This window comes from Salmo salar, chromosome ssa05 (assembly GCF_905237065.1).
Source record: "Salmo salar chromosome ssa05, Ssal_v3.1, whole genome shotgun sequence".
NCBI lineage: Eukaryota > Metazoa > Chordata > Actinopteri > Salmoniformes > Salmonidae > Salmo > Salmo salar.
The window spans coordinates 69,202,293-69,229,685 of record NC_059446.1 but is presented as its reverse complement, the minus strand read 5'-3'; the positions used below and the strand labels follow the sequence as shown (position 1 = coordinate 69,229,685).

The window sequence follows — 27,393 nt, the reverse complement described above, 5'->3', positions numbered from 1 at the left end:
GCACCATTAGACCCAGCCGTTAGTTCTCTACATACAATGTAACGGATATTAACGCTTTTTTTAATGAAAACATCAATTTGGTAGACTGTTTTAATTATTGCAGGACTATGTCATTGTGTTTTATTGAATACAGACGACAATATTACATTTGTTCCCCAATGATTTTTATTACCAGGTATTTACATATTTAAAACTACTGCTAATGCACAGATGTAGTAAAACGTCAAATATATTACATTATGTTTTGCCAGAAGATAACGACTCTACCATTACGTTGATTTACACTGAGCAGCACTGGGGACTGAACACAAGCATGGTTACATTAAGACGCCGTGGATCCGGTGACATATCCCATCCTTGCATAGAGGTACGTTTTCTGACCCATATCTCGCGTCTGCTCCACGGTGTCTTAATATAACCATGATTGCTTTCCGATCCCAGTGCAGCTCAGTGTAAACAAGCGTATCTTCTGGCAACGTTGTCATGTTGCTGATACAATTTCACAAACCCAACAGGTAAAGTGAGTTATTAGTTATTCATTTTAATACAATACATTCATTTGTATACTAACCCATGCCACACTGTTTGGATAAAATGTGTGCTCCTCCCAATAACCCTAATTTCATAACTCTAGCACCAAAACAAGATAAATGTTCACCCAAATTAAGACAGAATAAGAAATGACTCATACAAATGACTCATTTTTCAGACCTGCCAATTTGAATAACACCCACTACAACATTAAGAGAGAGCAGAAAGAACATGCAGAGTGTTTTGAAACAATAAAAGGCACAAATATACAGTGCAACACAGGTGAAATCCACTTGTTTGAGGAATACATTTAAATGGTGTAACGAAGACAGAGTGTACACAGAAAAAAAACTAACAAAGATCCATAAGTTGACATACACACTTAGCGGCCAGTTTAAGGTACACCCACCTAGTACTGCTGACTGTTTTTTACACCATTCTCAGTAAACCCTAGACACTCATCTGTGAAAAACCCAGGTGGCCTGCCATTTCTGAGATACTGTAACCACGTTCAATTGAATAGTAACTGGATGCCTGCTTTATATAGCAAGCCACGGCCACGTGACTCACTGTCTATAGGTGCAAAATATTTTTGTGAATGGCTGGTGTACCTAATAAACTGGGTAAATCCATGTTATGTTTACAACACAGTAAATATGATGGTACTGGCCAAGAAATCCATTACACAGTCATATTTCTAAGTTCTTTGCAGTTCAAGGCAAAGCTGTGAACTCAGAAAACTGACAACTGTGCTTGATAAAGTTAACAAACTATACACGTTTTGAGAGTATCTAACCCTTTCTTATAGAGTGAGAGATCAACAACATGGACGATGTCCAAAAAGGACACAAAACACAGCTAAATTGCTATAGTTATACAATAAATGTACATTAAAAACATTTGGAAAAACAGACTAGTAGACACACTCTTTGCCAGTGTCAAATCTCTCCCTGTGCATGCTGCATGTAGTGCATTTGCAAGTCTAACTCCCGGGGTAGAGAGCACCCACAGATCATGCACTGGAGAAGGCGGTCTGGGACATAAGGCAAACGGCCCAGTTTGTGAGGAACAGGCCGTGGGGCTAGCTGAGGTAGCGACAGGGTCTGTGTCATGTGTGGCCTCTCACTCATGACTGCCTGTGGCGTGAAGAAAATGTTTGGGTGTGGAGGCCTTGGTAGAGAGCCGACTGCTACAGAGTGAAGAGGGTGTGAGCCAGGCAAACTAAGAGGAGGGAGCGGAGGGAGAGGAGAGAAGAAAGGAGAGGTCTGATTTATGATGATTTGAGTGCCTGTTACCATTGGCTGCTGCTGCGGGCCAGCTGGAGTGGTTTGGAAACCCCACACAGTGGGTCCCACCCCGTGAGTGAAACGTTGTGGGTCATATTGAATGGAGATGGGAACATTCTGGGTGGATGTGGGTACATTGGTCCAGCTGGAAGATAGATGTTTTTGCTGCTGCTGCTCTAACTCCTGGCTAAGGCCTGATTTGTTTGAGGGGGATCCTTTGAAATCCCAGGGACTACCTCCAATCCCATGAGATGGAGAGCTTGAAATTGACATGACAGAGCTGTGGCCCATCTGAGCTGAGGAGGATGTACTGAGTAGAGCTGGAGACCACTGTTTCTGCTGCTCACGCCCACTTCCAGCTTTCTCTGATGAACTAACAGTTGGGGACATTACCAGAGGTGCATTAAAGTCCCAAACTCTAGTGTCCTCTTTTCTAGGAGGTGTGGATGATTCATTAACAGCTTTCTGCATTGGCACTGAGACGCTCGACCATCTTGGTAGCTTAAGCTCTTGGCCCAGCTTGTTTGATGCGCTCTGGGATGGTGGCACTGCTGGAGAGGTCCTCAGCCCACCCCACAAAGCAGCCCCATCCATGTAAATGGGGGACCCAGGGAAGTCAAGCTGAACAGAGCTCATTGTGGGGACTGGTGGTGTAGTGGGTGTGTTACCCCAGCTCATGGGCTTCGGCTGTTGCCGGTGTTGCTCCTGCTCACTCACAGCTAATGGGCTGGGGTTTTGTGGCCCGGCCACTGGGGGTGTTTTCTTACCCAAGGGCATGGTCCCTCCACTTTCTCCTGGAGGAGGGGTTTCTAGGCTCTGAGATGCACTAAGACCAGGCTGTGACGTTGTAGGTGCCTCTGCCCTGCCTGAATTCCTCTGCTGTTGTGGGGGTGGCCGAGGCAGGCCATCTGAGTGCCACTGCTGGGGTTGCTGTGGTGGGGTGGGCCGGGGCTGAGCATCTGGTAACCAGGGCAGCTTTTGCTGGAGCTGGAGCAAGTGTCTGGCAGGCTGCCACTGCTGCTGTGGTACTGGCTGGGGCTGGAGCTGTCCACCTGGTTGCTGCCACTGTAATTGCTGTTGGATCAGCGGAGACTGTAGATGATGCTGAACCTGCTGTTGGCGCAGCTGCGGATGTAGATGTGGCTGTAGCTGTAGCTGTAATTGTACTTGTTGTTGTATCAGTGGAGACTGTGGTACCTGCTGTGTCTGTGTTTGTGGAGATGGCTGCTGTTGGACAGGCGCTGGTTGTCTTTCAGGATCCTGAGATGGTTGAGACTGGTTAGGTAGTGGGACAGGCCTCAGTTCTCCACCTTCCACCCGCCACTGTTGGTGGACTGGTGGAGGCCTTCTCGCAGATGTCTCCCCTGGCTGCTGCATATTCATCTGGGATGAAAACATTGGTGGCTGTGGCTGGGCCGGCCTCCTCTGCCACTCAGGACTCCTTGACATTGGGACTTGATATGGAGGTGTTTGTTGGGGCGTGTCCATACCTGATCGCCCCATTCCACCCGACCTGGGCCAGCCTGATGCCAGCCTGCCTCCGCTCCGGCCCCTGCTACCCTTGCCTCTTATCCTCATTGCCATTGGAAAAGAGTAAGGCTGACTCGACCCCTGGCGCTTTCGAGCGTGGATTTTCTGATGCACCAGCAGGCTGCCGAGCCAGGGGAATGTCTTGTGGCACTCCTGACAGCGATGGGGCCTCTCGCCTGTGTGGGTGTTCAGATGGTCCCGCAGCAGGTAGGCCAGCCCAAAGCTCTTTTCGCAGAGGTGGCACTTGTGGGGCTTTTCGCCGTTGTGTGACAGCAAATGGCGCTGAAGCTGATTCTCATCGCTGTATCCCTTACGGCACTTTGTGCAGCGGAACGGTTTCTGTGTGTGCAGCCTCTGATGGGTTCTCATGTTCTGCAGGAAAGCAAAGTCCTTGCTGCAGTCTGGGCACTTGTATGGTTTCTCCCCGGTGTGAATGATCATGTGCTGCTGCAGGTAGCTGTTGAATCTGAAGGACTTGTTGCACACCCTGCACTGGTAAGGCTTGTCCTTGGAATGAATACGCATGTGCAGCGTTAACACAGAGCGGTGACGGAACGACTTGCCACAGTCTGGACACTTTAAAGGCTTACTACTCATCTCCTCCCTATGCCACCTCCCTGGAACGTTGGCAGTGTTAGGTGGAGCAGATCTCCCTACTTCAAGTCCATTACCCTGCCTCTCTACACTGACCCGGGCAGACGTGTGAGTTGTCAGGTGGGCCATCATATTAGACTGGTCAGAGTAGGTGGCAGGACAGTGGGGACAGGTGTAACGGTTTGTTTCCCAGTCTTTACACGCCCCGTTCTCCATCCTCTCATGCTCTGCTTCATGGATCAGCATGTGAGCCCTCAGGTCAGCTGGTGAAGGAAAGTTCTGAGGACAGAGGGGACAGTTGAATATCCGTTTTGGCTCCACCCCGTGGTTTGTGTTCTCCTTGTCTAGTCCCCCGACTGTCTCGTGGCATGACACGTGAGCCTGCAGACTGCCCTGGTCGGGGAAAGTGAGGGGGCAAATAGAGCAGGCGTGAGGGTGCCGTCTATGCTGGCGGCAGTGCGCCTTCATGTTCTGGGCTAAGGCAAACGTTTTGCCACAGTCTGGGCAGCGGAAGGGTTTCTGGCCTGTGTGAAGGTATTGGTGCTGTTGCAGGAGGCTGGAATACTTGAAGTGCTTCCCACAGATGTTGCACTGGTGGGGGCCTTGTGTGTCCTCTGTGTGCTTACGACGGTGGTCCTCCATGACAGAGCGGTGCCTGAACACCATGCCACACTCGGGGCACGCGTAGGGCTTGAGGGAGGCATGGGAGCCCTGGTGGTCACGCAGGGAAAATATGTCAGAGAAGCTCTTGTGGCACTCCTGGCAGCGGAAGTGGTGGGTTCTCAGGGAGTGGCTCTGCATGTGGCTGGTGATGGAGATCTTCATGCGGAACTCTTTGCGGCACAGGGGGCAGCGGTACGCCTTATCCGGGGCACAGTTGCAGGTGTGGAGCCTAAGTTTGCTCAGTGATGGGAAAGTCTCTTCACAGTGGTCACACTGGAAGCCTGGCCTCTCCTCCTTGTAGACTCCCTGTGGGCTCCTTCTCCTCTTCCGCTCCACAGGCTGTTCAACCTTCTGTTGGTGCTCACTGCGGTGCTTGATGAGGCTGCTGCGGTGATGGAAGGTAAGGCCGCACTCCTTACAGGTGAGTGAGGCCAGTTCATCCTGGTGAGCGTGGAAGTGACGATGGAGGTTGAATGTCTCCCGACGGGTGAACCTCTTCCCACAGTCTTTGCACTCCAAACTACATTTCCTCCGTTTAACTGTTTGGTCCTCTTCTCCTTCTCCTCCTCCTCCTCCTCCTCTTCCTCCTCCTCCTTTCCTCCATTACAATCTTGTTCTTCACCTGTGTCTGTTGGTACATCCATCTCCTCGTCAGAAGGTGATTTTTCTTTTTCCACATCCTCTGCATCTGAGATATCTTCAGTAATCTTATCCTGCTGCACCTCAGTCATCCCCATATCACCATTACGAACTGTAAATACAAAAGAAATACAACATTGCCATTGTGAAGCGTTCATGAGTAAGCATGAATACAAACGTTTTGAGACTAAATATGAAAACAGGCCTACTACAAAAATCAATCTCCACACAAATATTATGAATAAAGTAATTTGACGTCGAAGGCTAAGGTCAGTGTACTATTTTGAGTCGACTGTATGATCAATATCCTATTGGATAAACGGTTGGCCAATAACAAAGCTAGCTCACTAAGCGCATGAGACAACTAGCTAGCATCTTGGCAATTAAAGTGAGCATGAGCACATTTACAGTCAATGCTGCATCCTGCATGTTTCCAGGGATACCACGTACATTTCAGTCTGTTTTTGCACACGACTGTTTTCCAAAATAGATTGACGAAACTTAGATAGCTAATATTAATAAGGCAGGCTATTCGAAGAAAGAAACAGTCAACGCTAGCTAGCAAACATAAACTTACCGTCGTTTCCATTCTCTTTTGCACCCGTGCAGTCTTCCTCGTCCTCCGTCTCAGACCAATCGAAATGCCGCTGTTTGTTGAAGGAAACATCGGTGTTGTGGGTCTTTTCTTCAGACGATGTTAAATCTACCAACTCATTACATATCTCTGATCTATCATTAGCTCGAAGCGCAATGCTACTTTCAATCTGGCTAGCAAGCCCATCGGTAACAATACTAGATTCTCTATTTTCATTGGAGTCCTTGGGAATTCTGTCTATTTCAACAGCAAAAGTGTTATCGGGGTCTGTCGATTTATAGTCAGATGATTCGCGTTTCTGTGCTACACTCCCCGGGTCCCCCAGCTCATCGTTGGGGTCGCCCTGGCGTCTCTCTGACGAATTCACAGCAGCCATGTTTTACCCATGCAGCCCTCTTCCAAAGATGGTTCTCTATGACCCCTCTTCCTCAACGTGAAGGCAGAAGGCGAAACGAATTGTATATTATGTTACTGGCCGCTAGAGTGTGATGGTGTGAAGTGAAAGGTCTTCGCCTGCCCTGCATTCTGCAGGTGATGTTATGTTTATCCACTTCAGATTGTCATGAGTATTGAAACGAAAGCTTTACATTTATCCATGAGCATTCACTCACATCAGTCACCAGATTGCACCATCAGCACTTGTCCGAATAAAGAGCTATTAAAGAGCTGTGATGAGCTATAGTTCAGGGTTGCCTTTATTAATCTTTACTCAATACATGTCTCAGAACAGAGTCAGACCCTTCAACTATATTTAGGTATATAAATTGTGCAAAATGGTACACAAATGCTTAATTTGTTTACAGATCCCTTGCATTTTGTCTACACATCAGACACTGCATGCAAGATAACACATACATCATAGTTGTAGATAATGCTTAATAGATTGATAACATCACGAGAAACAAATAATGAAAATCTGAAGCAAAATACATACTGATGCAGATTTTCATTTAAGAGCTATGCAGGGAAACATTTCCATATCTTAAACATTGTAGCCCAATTATAATGATTTATCATCACATGTTAAATACACATTGTATAATAGTTTTTTCTAAGATTTGCATGTGTATGTCCAGCCTGTCACACAATGCATGTTTAATATGTATCATAAAACTGGAAGAGCATTGGTATGTTACATTTCAATGGTCATTTACTAATATGATCTAATGATAGATTGCTGCAGACTCCAAAGTGCTTTCTGTCAATGTAATGCTGATTGTCTATCTACAAGATTTGGACAAAACAGAAATCGCTGACATTTCTTGGTTCTATTGCAGCAACTTCCAACCAATACATTATGCTAATATATGTGGACGAGTGCTGAACCTTCAATTAGCCTACTGTGTTTAGTTTGAATAATATATACAGTGCATTCGGAAAGTATTCAGACCCCTTGACTTTTTGCATATTTTTGTTACGTTACAGCCTTATTCTAAAATGTATTAAATTGTATTTTTTTTCTTCCATCAATTTTTTTAGAAATGTTTGCAAAAGTATTAAAAATAAAATACAGAAATACTTACATAAGTATTCAGACCCTTTACTCAATACAGAGCACACCCTACTTATTTTGTTGAAATACCATTGGAGCGCGGTTACAGCCTCGAGTATTTTTGGGTATGACTCTAAAAGCTTGGCACACCTAGATTTGGGGAGCTTCTCCCATTGGATGGGGAGCGTCGCTGCACAGCTATTTTCAGGTCTCTCCAGAGATGTTCGATCAGGTTCAAGTGCGGGCTCTGGCTGAGCCACTCAAGGACATTCAGAGACTTGTCCCAAAGCCACTCCTGCATTGTTTTGGCTGAGTGCTTAGGGTTATTGTCCCTTTGGAAGGTGAACCTTTGCCCCAGTCTGAGGTCCTGAGCGCTCTGGAGCAGGTTTTCATCAAGGATCTCTCTGTACTTTGATCTGTTCATCTTTCCCTCAATCCTGACTACTCTCCCAGTCCCTGCAGCTGAAAAACATCCCCACAGCATGATGCAGCCACCACCATGCTTCACCGTAGGGATGGTACCAGGTTTCCTCCAGACGTGACGCTCGGCATTCATACCAAAGAGCTCAATCTTGGTTTCATCAGATCAGAGAATCTTGTTTCTCATGGTCAGAGTCCTTTTAGGTGCCTTTTGTCAAACTCCAAGCAGGCCGTTATGTGCCTTTTACTGAGGAGTGGCTTCCATCTGGTCACTCTACTATAAAGGCCTGATTGGTAGAGGGCTGCAGAGATGGTTGTCCTTCTGGAAGGTTCTCCCATCTCCACAGAGGAACTCTGTCAGAGTGACCATCGGGTTCTTGGTCACCTCCCTGACCAAGGCCCTTCTCCTCCAATTGCTCAGTTTGGCCGGGCGGCCAGCTCTAGGAAGATTTTGGTGGTTCCAGACTTCTTCCATTTAAGAATGATGGAGGCCACTGTGTTCTTAGGGACCTTCAATGCTGCAGAAATGTTTTGGTACCCTTCCCCAGATCTGTGCCTCGACACAGTCCTGTCTCGGAGCTCTACAGACAATTCCTTTGACCTCATGGCTTGGTTTTTGCTCTGACATGCACTGTCAACTGTGGGACCTTAATTTACCACAGTGGACTCCAATCAAGTTGTAGAAATCTCATGGATAATCAAAAAGGATGCACCTGATATCAATTTCAAGTCTCATAGCAAAGGGTCTGAATACTTATGTAAATAAGGTATTTCAGTTTATTTAAAAAAAATGGCAAACATTTCTAAAAACCTGTTTTCGCTTTGTCATTGTGGTGTATTGTGTGTCGATTGATGAGGAAAAACATTCATTGAATACATTTTAGAATAAGGCTGTAACGTAACAAAATGTGGAAAAAGTCAAGGGGTCTGAATACTTTCCACACTCTACATAACAAATGTACTAAAGAAACACAACTTTTTCAACTTTGGTTGAAATTAGAGGGACACAATTATTTCAAATCAGATTGTATAAGAGAAAATAAATAAAGTACATCAAAGCTTATTTACATCTCTTTATCTAACGCCTTCTTCTTCGTCTATGGTCAACAATTCTGCCCCGCCTTGGCCGTTGGACGGTTCCATTAATGACTGCGGGTGGATCTGGACGGGTGGTACCATCAAGAATATCTGGGGGTGGTGGTACAGAGGCAACTGCTAAAGTTGGTTGATTAATTGGACTCTGGGGGTGTTGCTGCTGCGGTTGCTGTGGTAGCAGTTGGGGTTGCTGTAGTAACAGTTGTTGCTGTTGTGGTTGTATCTGTTGTTGTTGCTGCTGCACCAGTTGGGGTTGCTGTAGTAACAGTTGTTGCGGTTGTATCTGTTGTTGCTGCTGCGGCTGCTGCTGAATTGGTTGTTGCGGCTGTGGTTGCTGCTGCTGTAACTGCTGTGGTTGCTGCATTATTGACTGTTGTGGCTGTTGTTTTTGGGAATGATGTGGCTGCTGCTGTGGTAGTGGTTGTTGCTGCTGCTGCTGTGCCTCTAGGACTCCCAGCAGCCTTTGCAGGAGAACATTGTTTTGCTGTAGGCTGGTTGCCAGTGCCTCTTGAGAGGCCACTAATGTTCTCATATCACGTCTGAATCCCTCCCCAAACTCCCGAAGACTCTGCTCCACCCGATCCCCCAGCTGCAGAGCTGCCTCCCCCACGCCGCGGAGCTCGTCCTCCAGCCATAAGCCGCGAGGAGGAGCCTCCAATGGTCCCTGCTGGGCCCCTAGTGAGGGCTGGGGACTAGGCTGAGGGGTCCCATTGAGGAAAGGGGCGCTGTAGAGGGGGGAGGGAGGCAGCCAGCGTTCCGAGTTAGGGGGAGGTCCTATCCCCAGTCCCAGTCCTAAACCCAGCTTTTCCTCCATACTGCTCTCTGCCCCCTCGCATTCCGCCTCTCCCACCTCCCCTTCCCGCTCGCCACTATCCTCATCCTTCTCAAAGCCATCCCTCTCCAACCCTTCACCTCCACCCACTGCAGTAAACAAAAGGATATAGTAGAAAGCAGTGGTTAAAAAGTGCAGTTTTTATATGCATTATCTGAATGTTCCTACAAGGCTTGAATCTAAGGCTTTACCTCATTGTTAGTGTTCAGATTTACCTGGTTCTGTATCAGTGAAGCACGTGAAACTGGCCTTCCCTCTGGTGCTTTGCTTCTGTCTGGCCTGGTGAAGCCTGGGGCTTGCCTGAGCTGACCGTCCCAGCATGGAAGCCCCTCTGTTGGATGGCAGGTAACAAGTGCGGTGCCTAGCGTCTGCCAGCCTGCCTCCATTGCGTCTCTTCAGGTCGTCCCAGCGCTTCTTGACCTCGCGGAGGGTACGAGGGACTCTGGACACAGCGTTGACCCGCTCCAGGATCCCTGCCCAGATCCTCTCTCTCTCCCTGCGCCGGAGCCTCCCAGCAGGACCAAAAAGCTCTCCCTCACACCGCGTCACCTCAGAAACCAGCACCTCCAGCTCTGCACCGCTAAAACGACTCTTCCTCTTTCCTGCACCCCCCGCTGCCAACACAGAGGACATACCTCTGTCTACAGAAAGACAGAGTTGATCTATAGGTGTTTACTATGTGTCATATGAGGTGAAACATAAAAATGTAATAGTCAAAACATATTTATCATAACAGTACAGAGCACCACTGCAAGCATCAATATTGAACAGTAGACATGCGTTTAATAGCTAAAAGTTGGTTAAAGCTTACGCTGTTCCATGGATAGGAGGTCATCTGAGGACATGCCAGGGGTCATGATGTTAGGATGCACCACCACCACGTTGAAGGGGAGTCCACCAGGCAGCCCACTGCTTTGGTCACAACTGCCTTCCGAGTCCTCATCCTCCCTGGGAAAGCCGTCCTCTGAGACGCCCCCTCCGAAGGGTCCCTCCGGAGACTCCACTTTGATGTGCATGGGAGGTGAGTGCTCGTACAGCAGCCCCCCCTCCTCGTAGTACTCAGTCATGAGTCAGGCCTGGTCTACAGACGGACCAACTGACAGTTCCATTCACACTGCGACAGATGGCCGGCCGTACCACAGCATTGTTGGGGACGTGAGCAATATCTACCTGACAACTAACTAATCTTTCAGTGGGGGCAGCATAAGGCATATGTTCACAGGATACAACTAAGTGGCACATAAAAAAAATAGGGGCGCTAGGAGAGCATCTTGTGCAGGGACGTACTGAGATCAACATTCACTATAATGTGCGTTCGTTTGCATAAGATATTATTCATTCATACCAGGTAGCCTACAGCTAAAGTCCTGGAGCAGACGTTCATCAACTGTAAAATATGGCCAAGAGAGACATGCACTCTCTCTGAAAACTAGAATTTAAATGATTTTATATTAGTGCAAAAACAACTATATTACAGTACCCATCAGAGATATGCAAAAGTGCAGATACACTTGAGTAAATAGAGGATCGAGGGAATTCTACAAAAGAGAGAAATATAATACATGTTACCAAATAGTTTCACAAATTACAAATATCAAATAATTTACAACATAAGTTTCAACTTGATGATTTCTAGCCACTTTATAATTGCGTTTGTCGCAGCGATGCGCATTTTTTTCTGCACCACATCCGCAATGGTTGCGCATTCCGCATATATTATGGGTGATGCTGATATATCAATGCAGGGCAATGCGCTTCATGTTAGCTAGCTTTAATCTCGAAAATGTCAATACAGTTAGTGGGATAAAATCTTATTTTACTCACCTAACGTTTATAAGACACATTTGATGCAGTTGTCCTAAACGTAACCCTCCCATCAAGCTTGAAATTGTACACAAACCGTAGAGCGTCGCTGAATATTGACGTCACAATTCCACTGTCACATGTTCCCAGCGCTAGATAAAGGGAATAGGAATATGTGAGGCATTTGCTATAAGGCAAGAACAAGATGTATGTCAGGAGAAGTGCAGTATTATCATAAGGAGACGTATACTTTGAATGCGGAGGAGGAATGGAGGTCTAAGAGAGAGAGCGGGAGGAAGAGGGTGAGCTTGAGTCGGTTAAAAATGGCGGAAAAGGGGAGATGGTTTGTTAAAACCTGTTGAGGACAGACGTTCCGCTAGCGCAGTGCTTCTCAATTATTTTCTGTTACGCCCCCCCTAGGAAGAAGTAAACATTTCGCGCCCCCCCCCCAACTCTCCGCCGCGACTGTAAATAGTATCATTTGTCTAGAAAATTGTTATAAGTACACTTCTGCATAACATTGTATCCGTATTAACATTAAAGAAAAAAAGAAAGAAATATAGATCAACTTACAACAAAGAATAACTTTATTAACATTGTTTTTTTTAGTTTGTAACAGAAAAGACTTCAAGTGCATCAATTTGTCTGAAATTTAAAAAAAAATTCAACCCTTATTTAAACTGTAAACATTTTTTGACCATTTGACACTGAAAAATAAAATTAATTATAATCAATAAATAATAATACATTCAAATTGATCAGCAACATTAACTCAGGAGCACAATATATGAAACATTTTGACCTATAAAACAAAATTGAATAAAACAATTTCTGCTGATTTTTTTTTTTAAATCAAAATGAGGAAGTCAGGATTAATGGCTACAATGAGCACGTTTTGCAGAGCACTACTTTTCGAAGCGGGGTTTGAAGCATGATACTGCAACTCTCAGCTCCTGCTCAATGTTTAGCTGGGACCTGTACTTGGTCTTCAGTGCAGCAACAGCAGAGAAGCCAGTCTCACAAAGATAAGATGTTGCAAAAGGAAGAAGAATGCCCATGGCCCTCTGCCCTAAGAGTGGATACTGCCTCTCTACACTCAGCCAGAATTCACTCAGTGTCTGTGATGTGAACCTCAGTCTGAATGTGGAGTCAGACGTCATATCAATGAACTGGTCCTCTGCAGAGCTGAAACCAGTTGGAGCTGGTGCATTGAAAGGATCTCTCACCCAGTCATATTGGGAACTGTTTTCAGGGAAGTACTTTTTAAAGAATCCCATCAGTGATGAAATATGCTCCTTAATATATGGAATCACTGAGGTGGCATCATAGTCAGTAGTGTCAACAAATTCATGCAGGTTCTGGAATGAATCAATCAGTATTTCCTTCATCAAGTCGCCTGCCCCACATTGCAAGCTTTCGAGTGAAAGAGCTGATCTTGTCTGTGACCTGAGGGAGGTGTTTATCTTTCCCTTGAAGCTGTAGATTTAGTTCATTTAGCTTTCCAAATATGTCACTCAGGTAGGCCAGTTTTGCCAGGAAGTTCTCATCACTACATTTTTCTGTGATGCCATACTTGTGCTCCTGCTCCAAAAACATTCTTATCTGCTCTCTGAGCTCAAAAACTCAGGACAAGACTTTTCCTCGTGATAGCCACCTTGCTTCACTGTGAAACAGCACAGCTTGATGTTCAGCTCCCATCTCCTCACAGATAGCAGAGAAGACTCTTGTTTTTAGTGGTCTGGTCTTTATAAACTTGACTACACCTACAATGTCAGTCATAACCTCACTTAATTCAGAGGAAAGGTGCCTTGATGCCAGTGCTTCTCTGTGTATAACACAGTGTGTCCACTTAGCATTAGGTGAGGCCTTCTTGATGAGTGCCCGAAGTCCTTTTCTCATCCCTGCCATGGTCTGTGCACCATCACTGCAAACACCAATGCAGTTCTCCCACTTTAGCCCATTCTCAGTCAGGAAGCAGTCCAGCATTTTGAATAGCTCTTCAGCTGTGGCTCTGTCTCTGACATATTTACAAAAAAGTAGATCCTCACACAGGGAGTTTGTCATGTCAAAACGTACATAAGCGATAAACAAACAGTCTTTGTTGCTGTCAGTTGCTTCATCGAACTGTAAGGCAAAACGTTTGTCTTTGAGTTTATCTGCCAGCTGTTCTGTAAGATCGTTAGCAATGTCATTTATACGTCTGGCGACAGTGTCATTGGACAGAGGGATAGTTTTTATTTTTGCAGCACTTGCGTCATCCAGCATGACAGAGACCATGTCTAATGCTGCAGGCAGTATCAACTCCTCTGCTATGGAGTGGTTTTTTGTTGTTGCACTGAGCAATTTGGTACACCACCTTATATGATGCTAACAGTGCTCGCTGGTTTACTGAAGAAGCATTCACAAAGCGGGACGATTGTTGGCAATATTCGGCACGTTTTCGCTGACAAAACTCAAGCGGCTTATCAGCGTGATTGGGGTGTAATGTCTTTAAGTGACGCCTTAATTTATTTGGCTTCATGCTGTCCGCTGCCAACATTTTTAGACACAGTAAACATACCGGTCTTTCCTCGTCTCCCACCGTAGTCACAGTGAAGCAAAGCGCTACATAGGCTTTGTCATATTTCCTCGTCTTAGCTTTCGGGAGACTTACGTTTGTCTCATTATCGCCGTCTCTCTCCGCCTTTCTTTTCAACCCTGTTAAATATTTTTCCATGGTGTCTCTTAAGGGTTTGTTATCTGCACTTCATATCTCCTGCTCTGTGCTGTGTGCTCTTGTTCGGTAAAAAAAAAAACTACTCCCCGCGGCAAGAAAAAGCATGTTCCCCGGGGTCACGCGCCCCCCCCCCCCTGGCATCGCTCCGAGCCCCCCCAGGGGGGCGCGCCCCACTATTTGAGAAGGACTGCGCTAGCGGAACCCCTAGCCAACAGCTAATGGGATAGCAGGGCGCGAAATACAAAACATAAAAAATCTAATAATTCACATTTCTCAAACATACGACTATTTTACACAATTTTAAAGATACACTTTTCCTTAATGCAACCACATTGTCTGATTTCAAAAAGGCTTTACAGCGAAAGCAAAACATTAGATTATGTTAGGACACCACCTAAACAAGAAAAGCCACACAGCCATTTACCTAGCAAGGAGAGGCGTCACAAAAAACAGAAATACAGCTAAAATGAAGCACTAACCTTTGACGATCTTCATCAGATGACACTCATAGGACATAATGTTACACAATACATGTATGTTTTGTTCGATCAAGTTCATATTTATATCCAAAAACAGCATTTTACATTGGTGCGTGATGTTCTGAAAATGTTTGCCTCCCCAAACTTCCGGTGAATGTGCATATTAATTTACAGAAACACTCATCATAAACGTTAACAAAATATATAACAATTATTTAAAGAATTATAGATACACTACTTCTTAATGCAACCGCTGTGTCAGATTTCAAAATAACTTTACGGAGAAAGACACATTGTTCAATATTCTGAGTACAGAGCTCAGCCATCAATGCAAGCTATACAGCTACCCGCCAAGTCATGGCATCAACAAAACTCGAAATTAGTGTTAAATCTTTCCTTACCTTTGCTGATCTTCGGCGGAATGCACTTGCAGGACTCCCACTTCCACAAGAAATGTTCATTTGTTCGATAAAGTCTATCATTTATGTCCAAATACCTCCGTTTTGTTGGCGCGTCCAGAACACTATTCAAAAGCACGATGCGGGAGCGCAAATCAATAGACGAAAAGCTCAAAAGTTCCATTACCGTTTGTAGAAACATGTCAAACGATTTTTACAATCAATCGATAATATTCCAACCGGACAATAGCGTATTCATTACAGAAGAAAAAATAAATAAAATGCTAGCCATGTGTGAAAGCGCATGAAGTAACTACATGACCTCAGACAGTCTACTGCTTGAACCGGCTGTTATTCCCTCAAAATTCACCACAGAAGCCTCAAACAACTTTCTAAAGTCTGTTGACATCTAGTGGAAGCCTTAGGAAGTGCAAAATGACCCCACAGACACTGTTGTTTCAATAGGCAATGGTTTGAAAAACTACAAGTCTCAGATTTCCCACTTCCTGGTTGGATTTTTCTCAGGTTTTTGCCTGCCATATGAGTTCTGTTATACTCACAGACATCATTCAAAAAGTTTTAGAAACTTCCGAGTGTTTTCTATCCAAATCTACTAATACTAGTTTCTGGGCCCGAGTAGTAGGCAGTTTAATTTGGGTACGTTTTTCATCCGGCCGTGAAAATACTGCCCCCTATACCTTAACAGGTTTTAAATAAGAATGTTAGAAAGTGTAAGCAGAGCCAGCTTAAGACAGGAGGAGAAAGGGAAGTTAATGAGGTCGAAGCATCGGAGGTGGTAGGGGTGAAGTTTTCAGGGCCGAGGGTCAGATTAAAGATGAGTCTGTGATTGTTGGAGTGACGTGTTTGTTAAAAGTGGACCCTTGCCTTTTGGGTGATCCATTTGTGGTTTCAGGGTGGGTGAAAACAGAGTTTGGTGCTGTGGAATTAGTGAGGGTAACCAGAAGTGGTCTGTGATAATTGTTTGTGTTTCTGCTGGTCAGAGGGAGAAGGCTCTCCACGTTAAGCGAATGGAGGCAAGAAATGTGAATTGTTTTGCTCTCAAGAAAAGGACCCCATTGAAAGGAGTGATTACTGGGGTAGCAGTAAATGTAGAAGTTGACCAACTGAAGGGGAAGATTCCCAGTGTTTGTGATGGTCGTCGTTTGTTGCGACGCAGACATGGTGGAGGGAATGGTGAAACAGAAGTCATTGTCTGTTCTTTTGAGTTTTGATGCTGTCTTTGCCCGACAAAGTGATGTAAGGATACATTATCCTGTACGAGCTTTTGTGCCGAATACATTACTTTATTACAGGTGTCAAGCTCATGTGGCAGCAGTGTGTAGGAGGAAGGTTCCTAGGTGTGAGAAGTGTGCAGAAGGGCATGAGACAAAGGAATGTGTAGCATTGGGGAAAGTAGTGGTATGTGTTTATTGTAGGGGTGCCCATAAGGCTGGGGATTAGAAATGCCCCATACGAGAGATGTAGGTTGAGGTTTCCAGGGTCAGAGTAGTGCAGAAGTTGTCATATGCTGAGGCAGTGAAGTAGAGGAAGATGGGTCAAGGGGAGGGATCCTGAGAGGAGTGGTGTGAGTAGTAGATCTGTACCAGTACAGAGGGATAGGCCAACAAGTGATGTTTCAGTAAGATTGGATTTGTAGCAATGGTTATCAACTGTACTGCAGGGATGGAATGTAAGTCACAGAAAATTGAGGTTGTGGTGGCAGCTGCAGAGAGGTATTTGGGTGTGTGAGACTTGACAGAGTTACAGGCTGTGTTAAGTGGTGGTGTCCCATCCTTTCCGGTTGTTGGCCTGAGGAAGGACTAAATAGATTTAAATGGTGGAGTATGGTGGTGTTATTTGAGTGTAGTGTTAGATGGTAGGGTATTTATTTATTCAAGCAAAGTATAAGGGAGTTGTACTCCAGTCTAGTAAGTGGTGGTAATGCAACATTTTTTTTGGATGCCACCCGCCGTTAAACCTCATCGAAGAGGCATTTGCCATTTGAAGTTCACCAATTTAAGTCAACAGACAAACGAACACAAACCTTTATTCATTATCTGTCTTAGCTGAATAGCTACACATTTAGGTTAATTGTATGCATATTGTCAAAATATTCTACTTCATTTAAAATGTTTTCTGCACTTTATTCAACCAGGTAGGCTAGTTGAGAACAAGTTCTCATTTACAACTGCAACCTGGCCAAGATAAAGCAAAGCAGTGCGACAGAAACAACAGTTACACATGGGATAAACAAACGTACAGTCAATAACACAATAGAAAAGTCTATATACAGTGTGTGCAAATGTAGTAAGATTAGGAAAGTAAGGCAATAAATAGGCCATAGTGGCAGCTGAAAGACTACATTTGTGTAAGTTTCATTAATTAACCTATGAAGAGATGAACAAAAGTATGTTCTACTCATGTCTATTGTAGTTGCTAGTTCACAAGTCATCATATTTCCACTGACAGAAGTTCATTCTCATGTCATCATGTTTCCAGGAAACGGCTTACCAGCTAACAGGGCATTTTTATCATGGAGAGGAAACATATAGGACAGTGCACAATCAGCATTAAAAAGATTTAGCTGTTGTCTGCAACTCTTGCTTTACAAGTTACACATAATAAGCACTAGCCAGATACCTGTTTCATACCTTCCTAAAAGCACATATTGCACTTTAAAATAATTAGTCAAAGACAGCGTTTATTTTCTCATACCAGTTATCATGGGTTTCTGTCTTAGAGAATATGTCTCTTCCAGTCTAAATCAATTAGTTGGAAGACATGGTGCTGCTGATCCAGGAGGTGTAGACACCAGGCTTGTTCCTCTGGGTCACAGCTGTAACCCCAGGATACAGCACCCTGCAGCTGCCCACCACGGGGCCACCGGAGTCTCCCTGACAGAATGAAGATTGGGCAAGAGAAAGGTGGTTAGAGGTGCATCTTTCAATATTGGTTGAAGCTGGTTAATCACAACAGATGAGAGCTTTTAACAAATCAAATGAAAAGGACAACAGTAGAAAGTTGTAGTATGAATTCAACTCTGCTTACCTGGCAAGAGTCCTTGCCTCCCTCCATGAATCCAGTGCAGAACATGTTGGAGGTGATCTGTCCAGGGTAGGTGCTGTTGCAGCTGCTGCTGCTCAGGATGGGGAGATCCAGGCAGAACAGTGGGTTGGGGTAGAAGGCTAGTATATCAAACATTCTCCCTTTGGTTCTGAGTGGTCAGTGATATAATTTGTCATTAGTTTGATAAACAACAAATACCAAAAGTATTTATGGGCATATTGTTGATGCCCCAGCCAGCGGGTGCCAGAGCTGGCACAACTGCAGGGCATGACCACGGTGCACATGTAGCTGTTCAGGGAGGCAGGCTTGCTCAGCTTGACGCCGTTGTCCAGGTTGCGGCTGTTGTAACTGGGGTGCATGATGACCTTCACTGAGTTGAACTGCTCAGTGCCCTCGTTGACGGCAATGTTGTGTGGTCACCTAGACACACCTGAATGTGGCTGGGGAGGGTTAATCAGATGTACAAATACAGTTATGTCAAACATACTGTAGAGGGCTTTGTTAAATGTTTTTGAAGAAAGTTTCATCAGTCACGACTTGTAGCAGTGAGCAGCAGACACCACCCATGTGCTGGAGATCAGGGAGCCAACACAGAAGTGGTACCCAGACTGCAGAGACACCTGGTAGAATGCAGAGTTCTTTCTGCACTCATACCCTCTGACAATCTTGTCATCCTCAAATGGGGGCAGCGACTGAACTACAGACAGAAAGAATCAGTGTGAAATTGCATGGAAATACAACTCATGCAAACAGAACGGTTCAGCAAATACTTCTGTGAACAGTAGGCCTATATCTGACGCTCAGACATTACCCTACCTGGGAAAGAATTATGTCCACCGGAAGTGACAAGCATCTGCATGTTTGTTATTCTTATTTTCATACACGCAACTTAGGTTGACAGCTTAGTTTATATATTCTAACACTTTCAACAATTGCATGGTGGGTGGTTCTGTTGTCGTTTCCTTTCTGAAACATGTAAAAATGTCTTCCTGTTCCCTAAAATGTCTTCCTGTTCTTAACCCCAGCACAGTGAGTAGAGACACATTAGAATACAGTGTATGTTATAGTTGAATTGGAATGACAGAAGAAAAGATGATGATGTCCGAGTTTATCATTGACAACACAAAATGCTTTAAAGGGGAGGAACGAGACTGTGGTGATTTTGATGAGTGGACTACGGTCATATTTGTCAGTGCAGAGACCATGAAAGGACATGATTCTGGTACCAAGACAGAAGACACCACACCAAAGAGTAGACCTGGAGAAAGTAACTACGGCTCTGAGGGCTCGATGGGGAGACGCTCCAGAGATGCTGCAGCGTTTCTGGGTCTGCTGTGTCTTCTCCTACTGGCTGGGACCATGGTCCTGTTTGTCTACTATAATGGAGTCACTGTCAGTTTGGAGGAGAGGTTGTTAGTTTATAGAACCAGCAACAACAACCTGACTGCACAGAGAGACGAGCTACAGGTCCAAAACAAAAACCTGGATAAAGAAAAGGCCGATCTAAAGAGAAGGTACAATATGCTGAATCCAACCTGCCTTGAAGCCTGGAAGAAGTTTGGTTCCAGTTTGTACTACATCTCTGACAGGACTGAATCCTGGGATGAGAGCAGACAGAACTGTCTAAAGAGAGGAGCAGACCTGGTGATCATAAACAACAGAGCGGAACAGCAATTCATCTGTACATTTCGAATGTTTTTCTGGATTGGTCTGACTGACAGAGAGACAAAGGGGACTTGGAAATGGGTGGATGGGACACTAATGACCGCAGGGTTCTGGTCTCCTGGTGAGCCAAATGGTGCCACTATCGACTCTACTGAGGACTGTGCTGAGGTTAACGGCAACAATAACCCAGAGAAAAACTGGAATGATCTCCGGTGCAGTAAACGGCGGCACTGGATTTGCGAGAAATTGGCTGATCAGTAGCTCAACTTGGTACATGCTTCAGATAAACACACCTACATGTCACACACCACCTGTAAGACTGGAACAATTCCCCATGACATCGTAATCTCACTGAGCAAACAGTACCAACTGTTCTTGTCCAGACTAAACAGCTATTCTATTTGTGTTCACACTGTACCAAACATATTAACCTTGTTACATTTATTTTTGTCATATATGCCATGTTTTTCCTGTAATATACCAAGAAAAAATCCTAACGTATAATAGAGCATTACATTATTCTATTTCATTTAAATACATTCTAGTGACAATCTAAAAACAATTTCCTGTCCCTGAATATTGAAAAAGAAAGCCTTTCATTCATTTATATGCAATCAAATACATTCTGAAAATGTACAAATTATGAGTGACATTCTGCTGTATTTGTAACACCATCTATTATACTGTACAGCATCTATAGGTATTTCTGAGGTCAATACAACAATTAGATATCATGATCATATGATGAATGTTGTTATACGATCCATGTTGTTATACTGTTTGTTTTATAGCTCTTTTTATATCTAAGAAACAGGCTCAGTAACTAACAGCCTATATTGATAAATTACGCTGAGGAACCCTTAGACACACTCCTTTCTGACCAATACTAGAAACCAGTTGCAAAATGCCAGGCTTACTTCAAATGCTACGTCATGAAACTCCCCCTTGTGGTCTCATAGTGAATCTATTTTGGAGAAACTGTGACACAAAACCAAGCACTGTATGAATACACATTTCTATATTCCTTCAATGAGGAGTCAAAAAATGTGGGCAAATGTCTATTCATTTTAACATTCTAGGAATTTACATAGGGATGTAAAGTAATGCCGTTAAGCACACATCCTCAGCTGAGGAGCCTCGTTAGCCATATGTCCGTTCACACGCAAGTTACTGTTTGACAGGTACCAATGGAAATGTATACATGTATGCCCTTGAGACTGACCAATGGCAGAGGACAGAGTGGGTTTATAAGGGGGCTCTGACAGTGGCTCAGTACCGAGGCAAAAACAGACAACCATGAAGGTCATTATTCTTCTCGCTCTGTTCGCTGTGGCATGTGAGTACCGGTTAATTCAACAGGAAATAATGTGGGCCAAAAGATTGGCGACTGCATGAAAATACAACTCTGGATGAAGCTATAACTATACACTGCTTAAATAGTTTGGTATATTTGACCTTTTTCTTTACAACGATTTCTCCTTTACATCCCACTCAGTTGCTGCCCCCATTGACGATGAGGATGACAAGATTGTTGGAGGGTATGAGTGCAGAAAGAACTCTGCATCCTACCAGGCATCACTGCAGTCTGGCTACCACTTCTGTGGTGGCTCCCTGATCTCCAGCACATGGGTGGTGTCTGCTGCTCACTGCTACAAGTCGTAAGTGACTGGTGAAACTTTCTTCAAAAACATTTACCAAAGCCATCTACAGTATGTTCAACATGAAACTGTATTTGTCTGAGTACATCTGATTAACCCTCCCCTCGCTCTCTCCCCAGCCGCATCCAGGTGCGTCTGGGTGAGCACAACATTGCCGTCAACGAGGGCACTGAGCAGTTCATTGACTCAGTAAAGGTCATCATGCACCCCAGTTACAACAGCCGCAACCTGGACAACGACATCATGCTGATCAAGCTGAGCAAGCCCGCCTCCCTGAACAGCTATGTGAGCACTGTGGCTCTGCCCTCCAGCTGTGCCAGCTCTGGCACCCGCTGTCTGGTCTCTGGCTGGGGTAACCTATCCGGCAGCAGCAGTGAGTAGCATTAACAATATGCCCACAAAGACTTTTGGTATTCATTGTTTCTCAAACTGATGATAAATTATATCACTGACCACTCAGAACCAAAGAGAGAATGACAGAGACTAATCCTCTTCTGCCCGTCTCTAGGCAACTACCCCGACACTCTGAGATGCCTGGATCTCCCCATCCTGAGCAGCAGCAGCTGCAACAGCGCCTACCCTGGACAGATCACCTCCAACATGTTCTGTGCTGGCTTCATGGAGGGAGGCAAGGACTCTTGCCAGGTAAGCAGAGTTGAAGCACTTCCACTGATCCATTAACAGAATTAATGAAAATACGATTCTAGAATTTCCAAAAACCATCCTTCAACCTAGATTGACTGATACCCTGAAACAAATCTGCTCGCCTTTAATTTCTGTCTCCCCATCTCTCTATTAGGGAGACTCCGGTGGCCCCGTGGTGTGCAATGGTCAGCTGCAGGGTGTTGTGTCCTGGGGTTACGGCTGTGCCCAGAGGAACAAGCCTGGTGTCTACACCAAGGTCTGCAACTACAGATCCTGGATCAGCAGCACCATGTCCTCCAACTAATTGATCTAGACTGGAGGAGACATCTTCTCTAAGACAGAAATCCATGATAACAACTGTCATGAGAAAATAAATTCTATTTTACTTTTAAACACTGTCTTCGGTTATTTTTTCACTAACTGGTTGGGTTCTACAGGAACATAGACTATATATACAAAAGTATGTAGACACCCCTTCAAATTAGTGGATTCTGTTATTTCAGCCACACCCATTGCTGAGAGGTGTATAAAATCGAGCACACAGCCAAGCAATCTCCATAGACAAACATTGGCAGTAGAATGGCCTTGCTGAAGAGCACAGTGACTTAAGGTGGCACTGTCATAGGATGCCACCTTTCCAACAAGGCAGTTTGTCAAATTTCTAGGAGCAACAACCGCTCAGCCACGAAGTGTTAGGCCACACAAGCTCGGGACAGGCGAGTGCTGAAGTGCGTAGCGTGTAACTGTTGTCTGTCCTCGGTTGCAACTAGGGCTGTGGGGTTCATGATTATCAAGCAAATATCTGTCGGTCTCACAGTAATTGACCATTAATGAACATAAATACATTGAGCATCTCCTGGCTTCCACACATGGCCTACAAGCCACTGATGCAGACCTTTGGAACATACACATTTTAAAAAGTAAAAAAAAATCCATTTAATATAGCTTACACCATCATAATAAATCCATTATTTATTTTAGACAGGTATAAAGAAACATGATATGAAGAAAATGTAGTCTATTTCAAAAGAACAGAATAGAATGTTTCTTATGTTAGGCCCTGATCTGGCTATGCCATATGGCTGTGGGCTACACTAGTTCATTTAGCAGACAAGATTTGCTTAGAATTCCGTAGCATTATTTTATAGTATGAAGAATACAATTGGACATAGCTGAATAAAACAGAAAATATATTTTCTCCAAACAATGAGGGAGTGCGCTATTCTGTGTTGAGCGGTTAACAAAGAAACAGGTAGTCCTATATGCTTAATTTTAGTTGTGATACAAATATTGGGCTATATATTTAGATTTTAACACATTCTAAGGCTGCGTGATGCAACTCTAATGATGATTTGAAAAAAGTTGCATGAAAGGCATGAGCTCTGCTTTGTTTTTTGCGTAGGCTATACACACTTCATCAGTCTCTGATTCACAATTTGAAGAGCCTTGAATTTCCCGGCTGCATCCCCTTTGTATGGCCGTAATGCCCCCTAAAACAATCCATGCCTTTTGCGGCCAGTGACTGTTGTTCCCTTGGGCTGAATACAATAATTATAATTCCCTTCCCTGGCTGCGTGCCGAAGCTCCTCTCACTCACATGGCTCGCAGTCACGTGATTGGGTCTTTGTCACAGGCTACAAGTGAAGACAGACACAATTGCACGCATCCTTATCCAATTCCGAGGGGTATATTGAAGATATTGGAAGAACTGTCCACATTTACTTTTCGTCAGCCAACAAGATGAGTAGGCCTAATGATCTACTATCTGCCATAGTAAAAAAGTTGACCTATTCTAATCTGTGCGAGAAATAAATATTCCAAACATAGTCTGGGACAGTTGTGGGATGCGATAGATCCCAAATTAATACAACCACTAGCATAAAAAAAACTGTTTCAAGCAATGAGCCTGACGAAACAGATTAGAACGTTTAGCTTAAAAAGGTTGATAAATTGTTAGGCTATTTCTTCACATTATAAGCCCAGCAATGAGCAAACAGCAAAAGGCAATAAGCACAAATGTTCCCTTAGCAGGAAAGCACCATTCTCAAAAGTGACCACAAATGAAAATATGCATACAATGCTTTTATTATGAAGGTGCATTTTTTATGGTGAAAATTACCTTCCCCAAACTGGAAACTCACGCGCTGCATATGTATGCCAGTTAGGCTCTACACCCGTAGTAAAGCGGATTAATGTGCTTCATTTTAAGAAGTTATTTGGCCACTTTAGTTGTGATACAAACCTTATCAAAGCATATAGGCCAGGCTACATGAGGTGTGCAACTATGATTTGAAAAAGTTGCAAAATAAGCATGCGCTGTTTGCGTTAAACTGGGCATCATTCACAAGCGCTAAGATTTCACTCAAAAGTGATAGGCTGATATTGTCACCAATCACACTATTCTTGATTTAATCTTGTCTTTACATACAGTGGCTTCGGAAAGTATTCAGACCCCTTGACTTTTTCCACATTTTGTTACATTACAGCCTTATTTTAAAAAGGATTAAATAGTTTTTTTCCTCATCCACACACAATACCCCATAATGACAAACAAAAACAGGTTTTTAGAAATGTTTGCTAATTTATACAAAATTAAAAAACTGAAATATCACATTGACATAAGTATTCAGACCCTTTACTCAGTACTTTGTTGAAGCACCTTTGGCAGCGATTACAGCATTGATTCTTCTTGGGTATGATGCTACAAAAGCTTGGCACACCTGTATTTGGGGAGTTTCTCCCATTCTTCTCTGCAGATCCTCTTAAGCTCTGTCAGGTTGGATGGCTAGGATTGCGGCACAGCTATTTTCAGGTCTCTCCAAAGATGTTTGATCGGGTTCACGTCTGGGCTCTGGCTGGGCCATTCAAGGACATTCAGAGACTTGACCCGAAGCCACTCCTGTGTTGTCTTGCCTGTGTGCTTAGGGTCGTTGTCCTGTTGGAAGGTGAACCTTTGCCCCAGTCTGAGGTCCTGAGCGCTCTGGAGCAGGTTTTCATCAAGGATCTCTCTGTACTTTGCTCCGTTCATCTTTGCCTCGATCCTGACTAGTCTCCCAGTCTCTGCCACTGAAAAACATCCCCACAGCATGATGCAGCCACCACCATGCTTCACCGTAGGGATGGTGCCAGGTTTCCTCCAGACGTGACGCTCGGCATTCCTACCAAAGAGCTCAATCTTGGTTTCATCAGACCAGAGAATCTTGTTTCTCATGGTCTGAGAGTCTTTAGCTGCCTTTTGGAAAACTCCAAGCGGGCTGTCATGTGCCTTTTACTGGGGAGTGGCTTCTGTCTGGCCACTCTACCATAAAGGCCTGATTGGTGGAGTGCTGCAGAGATGGTTGTCCTTCTGGAAGATTCTCCGATCTCCACAGAGGAACTCTAGAGCTCTTGTCAGAGTGACCATCAGGTTCTTGGTCACCTCCCTGACCAAGGCCCTTCTCCCCCGATTGCTCAGTTTGGCCAGGTGGCCAGCTCTAGGAAGTCTTGGTGGTTCCAATCTTCCTTTTAAGAATGATAGAGGCCACTGTGTTCTTGGGGACCTTCAATGCTGCAGACATTTTTTGGTACCCTTCCCCATGTCTGTGCCTCGACACAAACCTGTCTCAATTCCTTCGACCTCATGTCTTGGTTTTTGCTCTGACATGCACTGTCAACAGTGGGACATTATAAAGACAGGTGTGTGCCTTTCAAAATCATGTCCAATCAACTGAATTGACCCCAGGTGGATTCCAAAATAAGTTGTAGAAACATCTCAAGGATGATCAATGGAAACAGGATGCACTCAAGCTCAATTTCGAGTCTCATAGCAAAGGATCTGAATACTTATGTAAATAAGGTATTTCTGTTTTTATTTTTATTACATTTGCAAAAATTCTAAAAACCTGCTTTCACTTTATCATTTTGGGGTATTCTGTGTAGATTGCTGAGGAGCATTTTTTAAAATCCATTTTAGAATAAGGTTGTAACATTACAAAATGTGGGAAAAGTCAAGGGGTCTGAATACTTTCCTGAAGGAACTGTATACTAAATAACATATGTGTGAAGTGTGTTTTGATTTATAATGGACCATTATCATGCAACTGTCTCGAAACAAGGTTTGCAGAAAAAAATACATGTCATCTATGCACTTAAATAGTGAATGGAGGACGCTTTTCTCGTGGTTCATTTTCATTCCAGCCAGATAGGCTATACTCCTGTTTTAAAGAGAAGCAATGTGCTTAATATTAGGAAAGTTGAGAAATAGATAGTAGGCCTAGCCTATTGAAAGCTGATGGGATCCTCCTCTTTTTAAGAGGCCATCACTCTGTTTTCTCAATTGCATAGCCTATAGAAATGTTGCACAACATGAGCTAATGGGCTCTCATTAAGTGTTTGATAAAATTTTTGATTACATTTGCATTGATGTCAGAGTGATAGAAGGACAATAGAGTGCCAGGCAGTTAGCAAGTTTGGTATGCTACTAATGACCATCAGCAGCATGAGAGCTTGGAGAAGCCTAATTACCATGACTAAATGGTCACGTGGAATTTGACTGCCCTCATGACACGTGACTGCCAGTGTGCCGGTAATATAGTCACCGTAACAGAACTAGTTGCAAAACTCACTACCGAGTTCCAAACTTCCTCTGGAAGCAACGTCAGCACAAGAACTGTTCATTGAGAGCTTCATGACATGGGTTTCCATGGCCGAGCAGCCGTACACAAGCCTAAGATCACAATGCACAATGCCAAGCATCAACTGGAGTGGTGTAAAGCTCGCCGCCATTGGATTTGGAGCAGTGGAAACACATTCTCTGGAGTGATGAATCACGCTTCACCATCTGGCAGTCCGATGGATGAATCTGTGTTTCGCGGATGCCAGGAGAACGCTACCTGCCCCAATGCATAGTGCCAAAGGTAAAGTTTGGTGGAGGGGGAATAATGGTTGTTCATGGTTCGGGCTAGGCCCCTTAATACAAGTGAAGGAAAATCTTAACGCTACAGCATACAATGACATTCTTGACGATTCAGTGCTTCCAACTTTGTGGCAACAGTTTGGGGAAGGCCCTTTCCTGTTTCAGCATTACAATGCCACCGTCCACAAAGCGAGGTCCATACAGAAATGGTTTGTTGAGATCGGTGTGGAAGAACTTGACAGGCCTGCATAGAGCCCTGACCTCGACCACATCGAACACTTTTAGGATGAATTGGAACTCAGACTGCGAGCCAGGCCTAATCGCCCAACATCAGTGCCCGACCTCACTAATGCTCGTGGCTGAATGGAAGTACCCACAGTAATGTTCCAACA

At 44.4% G+C, this 27,393-nt stretch overlaps 5 protein-coding genes across 9 annotated transcripts; 2 read left to right on the top strand and 3 right to left on the bottom strand.

The window, feature by feature from the left end:
* Window positions 1-142: 142 nt before the first annotated feature.
* LOC106605594 (zinc finger protein 628-like) lies at window positions 143-5,182 on the bottom strand (the record flags this gene model as incomplete). Its single annotated transcript, XM_014201406.2, is given in 2 exon segments — window positions 143-5,177; window positions 5,180-5,182. Coding segments are annotated over 2 exon segments (3,711 nt in total), but the record flags the coding sequence as incomplete, so codon positions are not given.
* A 3,014-nt stretch (window positions 5,183-8,196) lies between these two features.
* LOC106605595 (RNA polymerase II degradation factor 1) lies at window positions 8,197-15,426 on the bottom strand. 5 transcript variants are annotated; one of them, XM_045718669.1, is made up of 5 exons: window positions 15,261-15,426; window positions 11,502-11,632; window positions 10,489-11,215; window positions 9,893-10,318; window positions 8,200-9,766 (listed from the first exon to the last, which is right to left on the bottom strand). In XM_045718669.1, exons 3-5 carry the CDS (start codon window positions 10,742-10,744, stop codon window positions 8,829-8,831), a joined length of 1,620 nt encoding a protein of 539 aa, XP_045574625.1. In that variant the 5' UTR covers window positions 10,745-11,215; window positions 11,502-11,632; window positions 15,261-15,426; the 3' UTR covers window positions 8,200-8,828. The 5 variants fall into 5 exon arrangements, with proteins under 5 accessions (XP_014056884.1, XP_045574625.1, XP_014056883.1 ...); XM_014201408.2 differs by lacking the exon at window positions 15,261-15,426 and adding an exon at window positions 11,731-11,925; XM_014201409.2 differs by lacking the exon at window positions 15,261-15,426 and having other exon boundaries at window positions 8,197-9,766; window positions 9,893-10,291; window positions 11,502-11,929.
* A 1,678-nt stretch (window positions 15,427-17,104) lies between these two features.
* LOC106605578 (trypsin-3-like) lies at window positions 17,105-18,781 on the bottom strand. The gene is made up of 2 exons (XM_045718675.1): window positions 18,122-18,781; window positions 17,105-17,967 (listed from the first exon to the last, which is right to left on the bottom strand). Exons 1-2 carry the CDS (start codon window positions 18,272-18,274, stop codon window positions 17,842-17,844), a joined length of 279 nt encoding a protein of 92 aa, XP_045574631.1. The 5' UTR covers window positions 18,275-18,781; the 3' UTR covers window positions 17,105-17,841.
* A 149-nt stretch (window positions 18,782-18,930) lies between these two features.
* LOC106605596 (C-type lectin domain family 4 member E) lies at window positions 18,931-20,588 on the top strand. The gene has a single exon (XM_014201410.2). The coding sequence runs from the start codon at window positions 19,217-19,219 to the stop codon at window positions 20,063-20,065; it is 849 nt and encodes a 282-aa protein (XP_014056885.1). The 5' UTR covers window positions 18,931-19,216; the 3' UTR covers window positions 20,066-20,588.
* Window positions 20,589-20,865: 277 nt separating this feature from the next.
* On the top strand, window positions 20,866-22,500 carry prss1 (serine protease 1). The gene is made up of 5 exons (XM_014201411.2): window positions 20,866-21,140; window positions 21,300-21,462; window positions 21,582-21,835; window positions 21,971-22,107; window positions 22,262-22,500. The coding sequence occupies exons 1-5, from the start codon at window positions 21,101-21,103 to the stop codon at window positions 22,409-22,411; spliced, it is 744 nt and encodes a 247-aa protein (XP_014056886.1). The 5' UTR covers window positions 20,866-21,100; the 3' UTR covers window positions 22,412-22,500.
* Window positions 22,501-27,393: the final 4,893 nt, after the last annotated feature.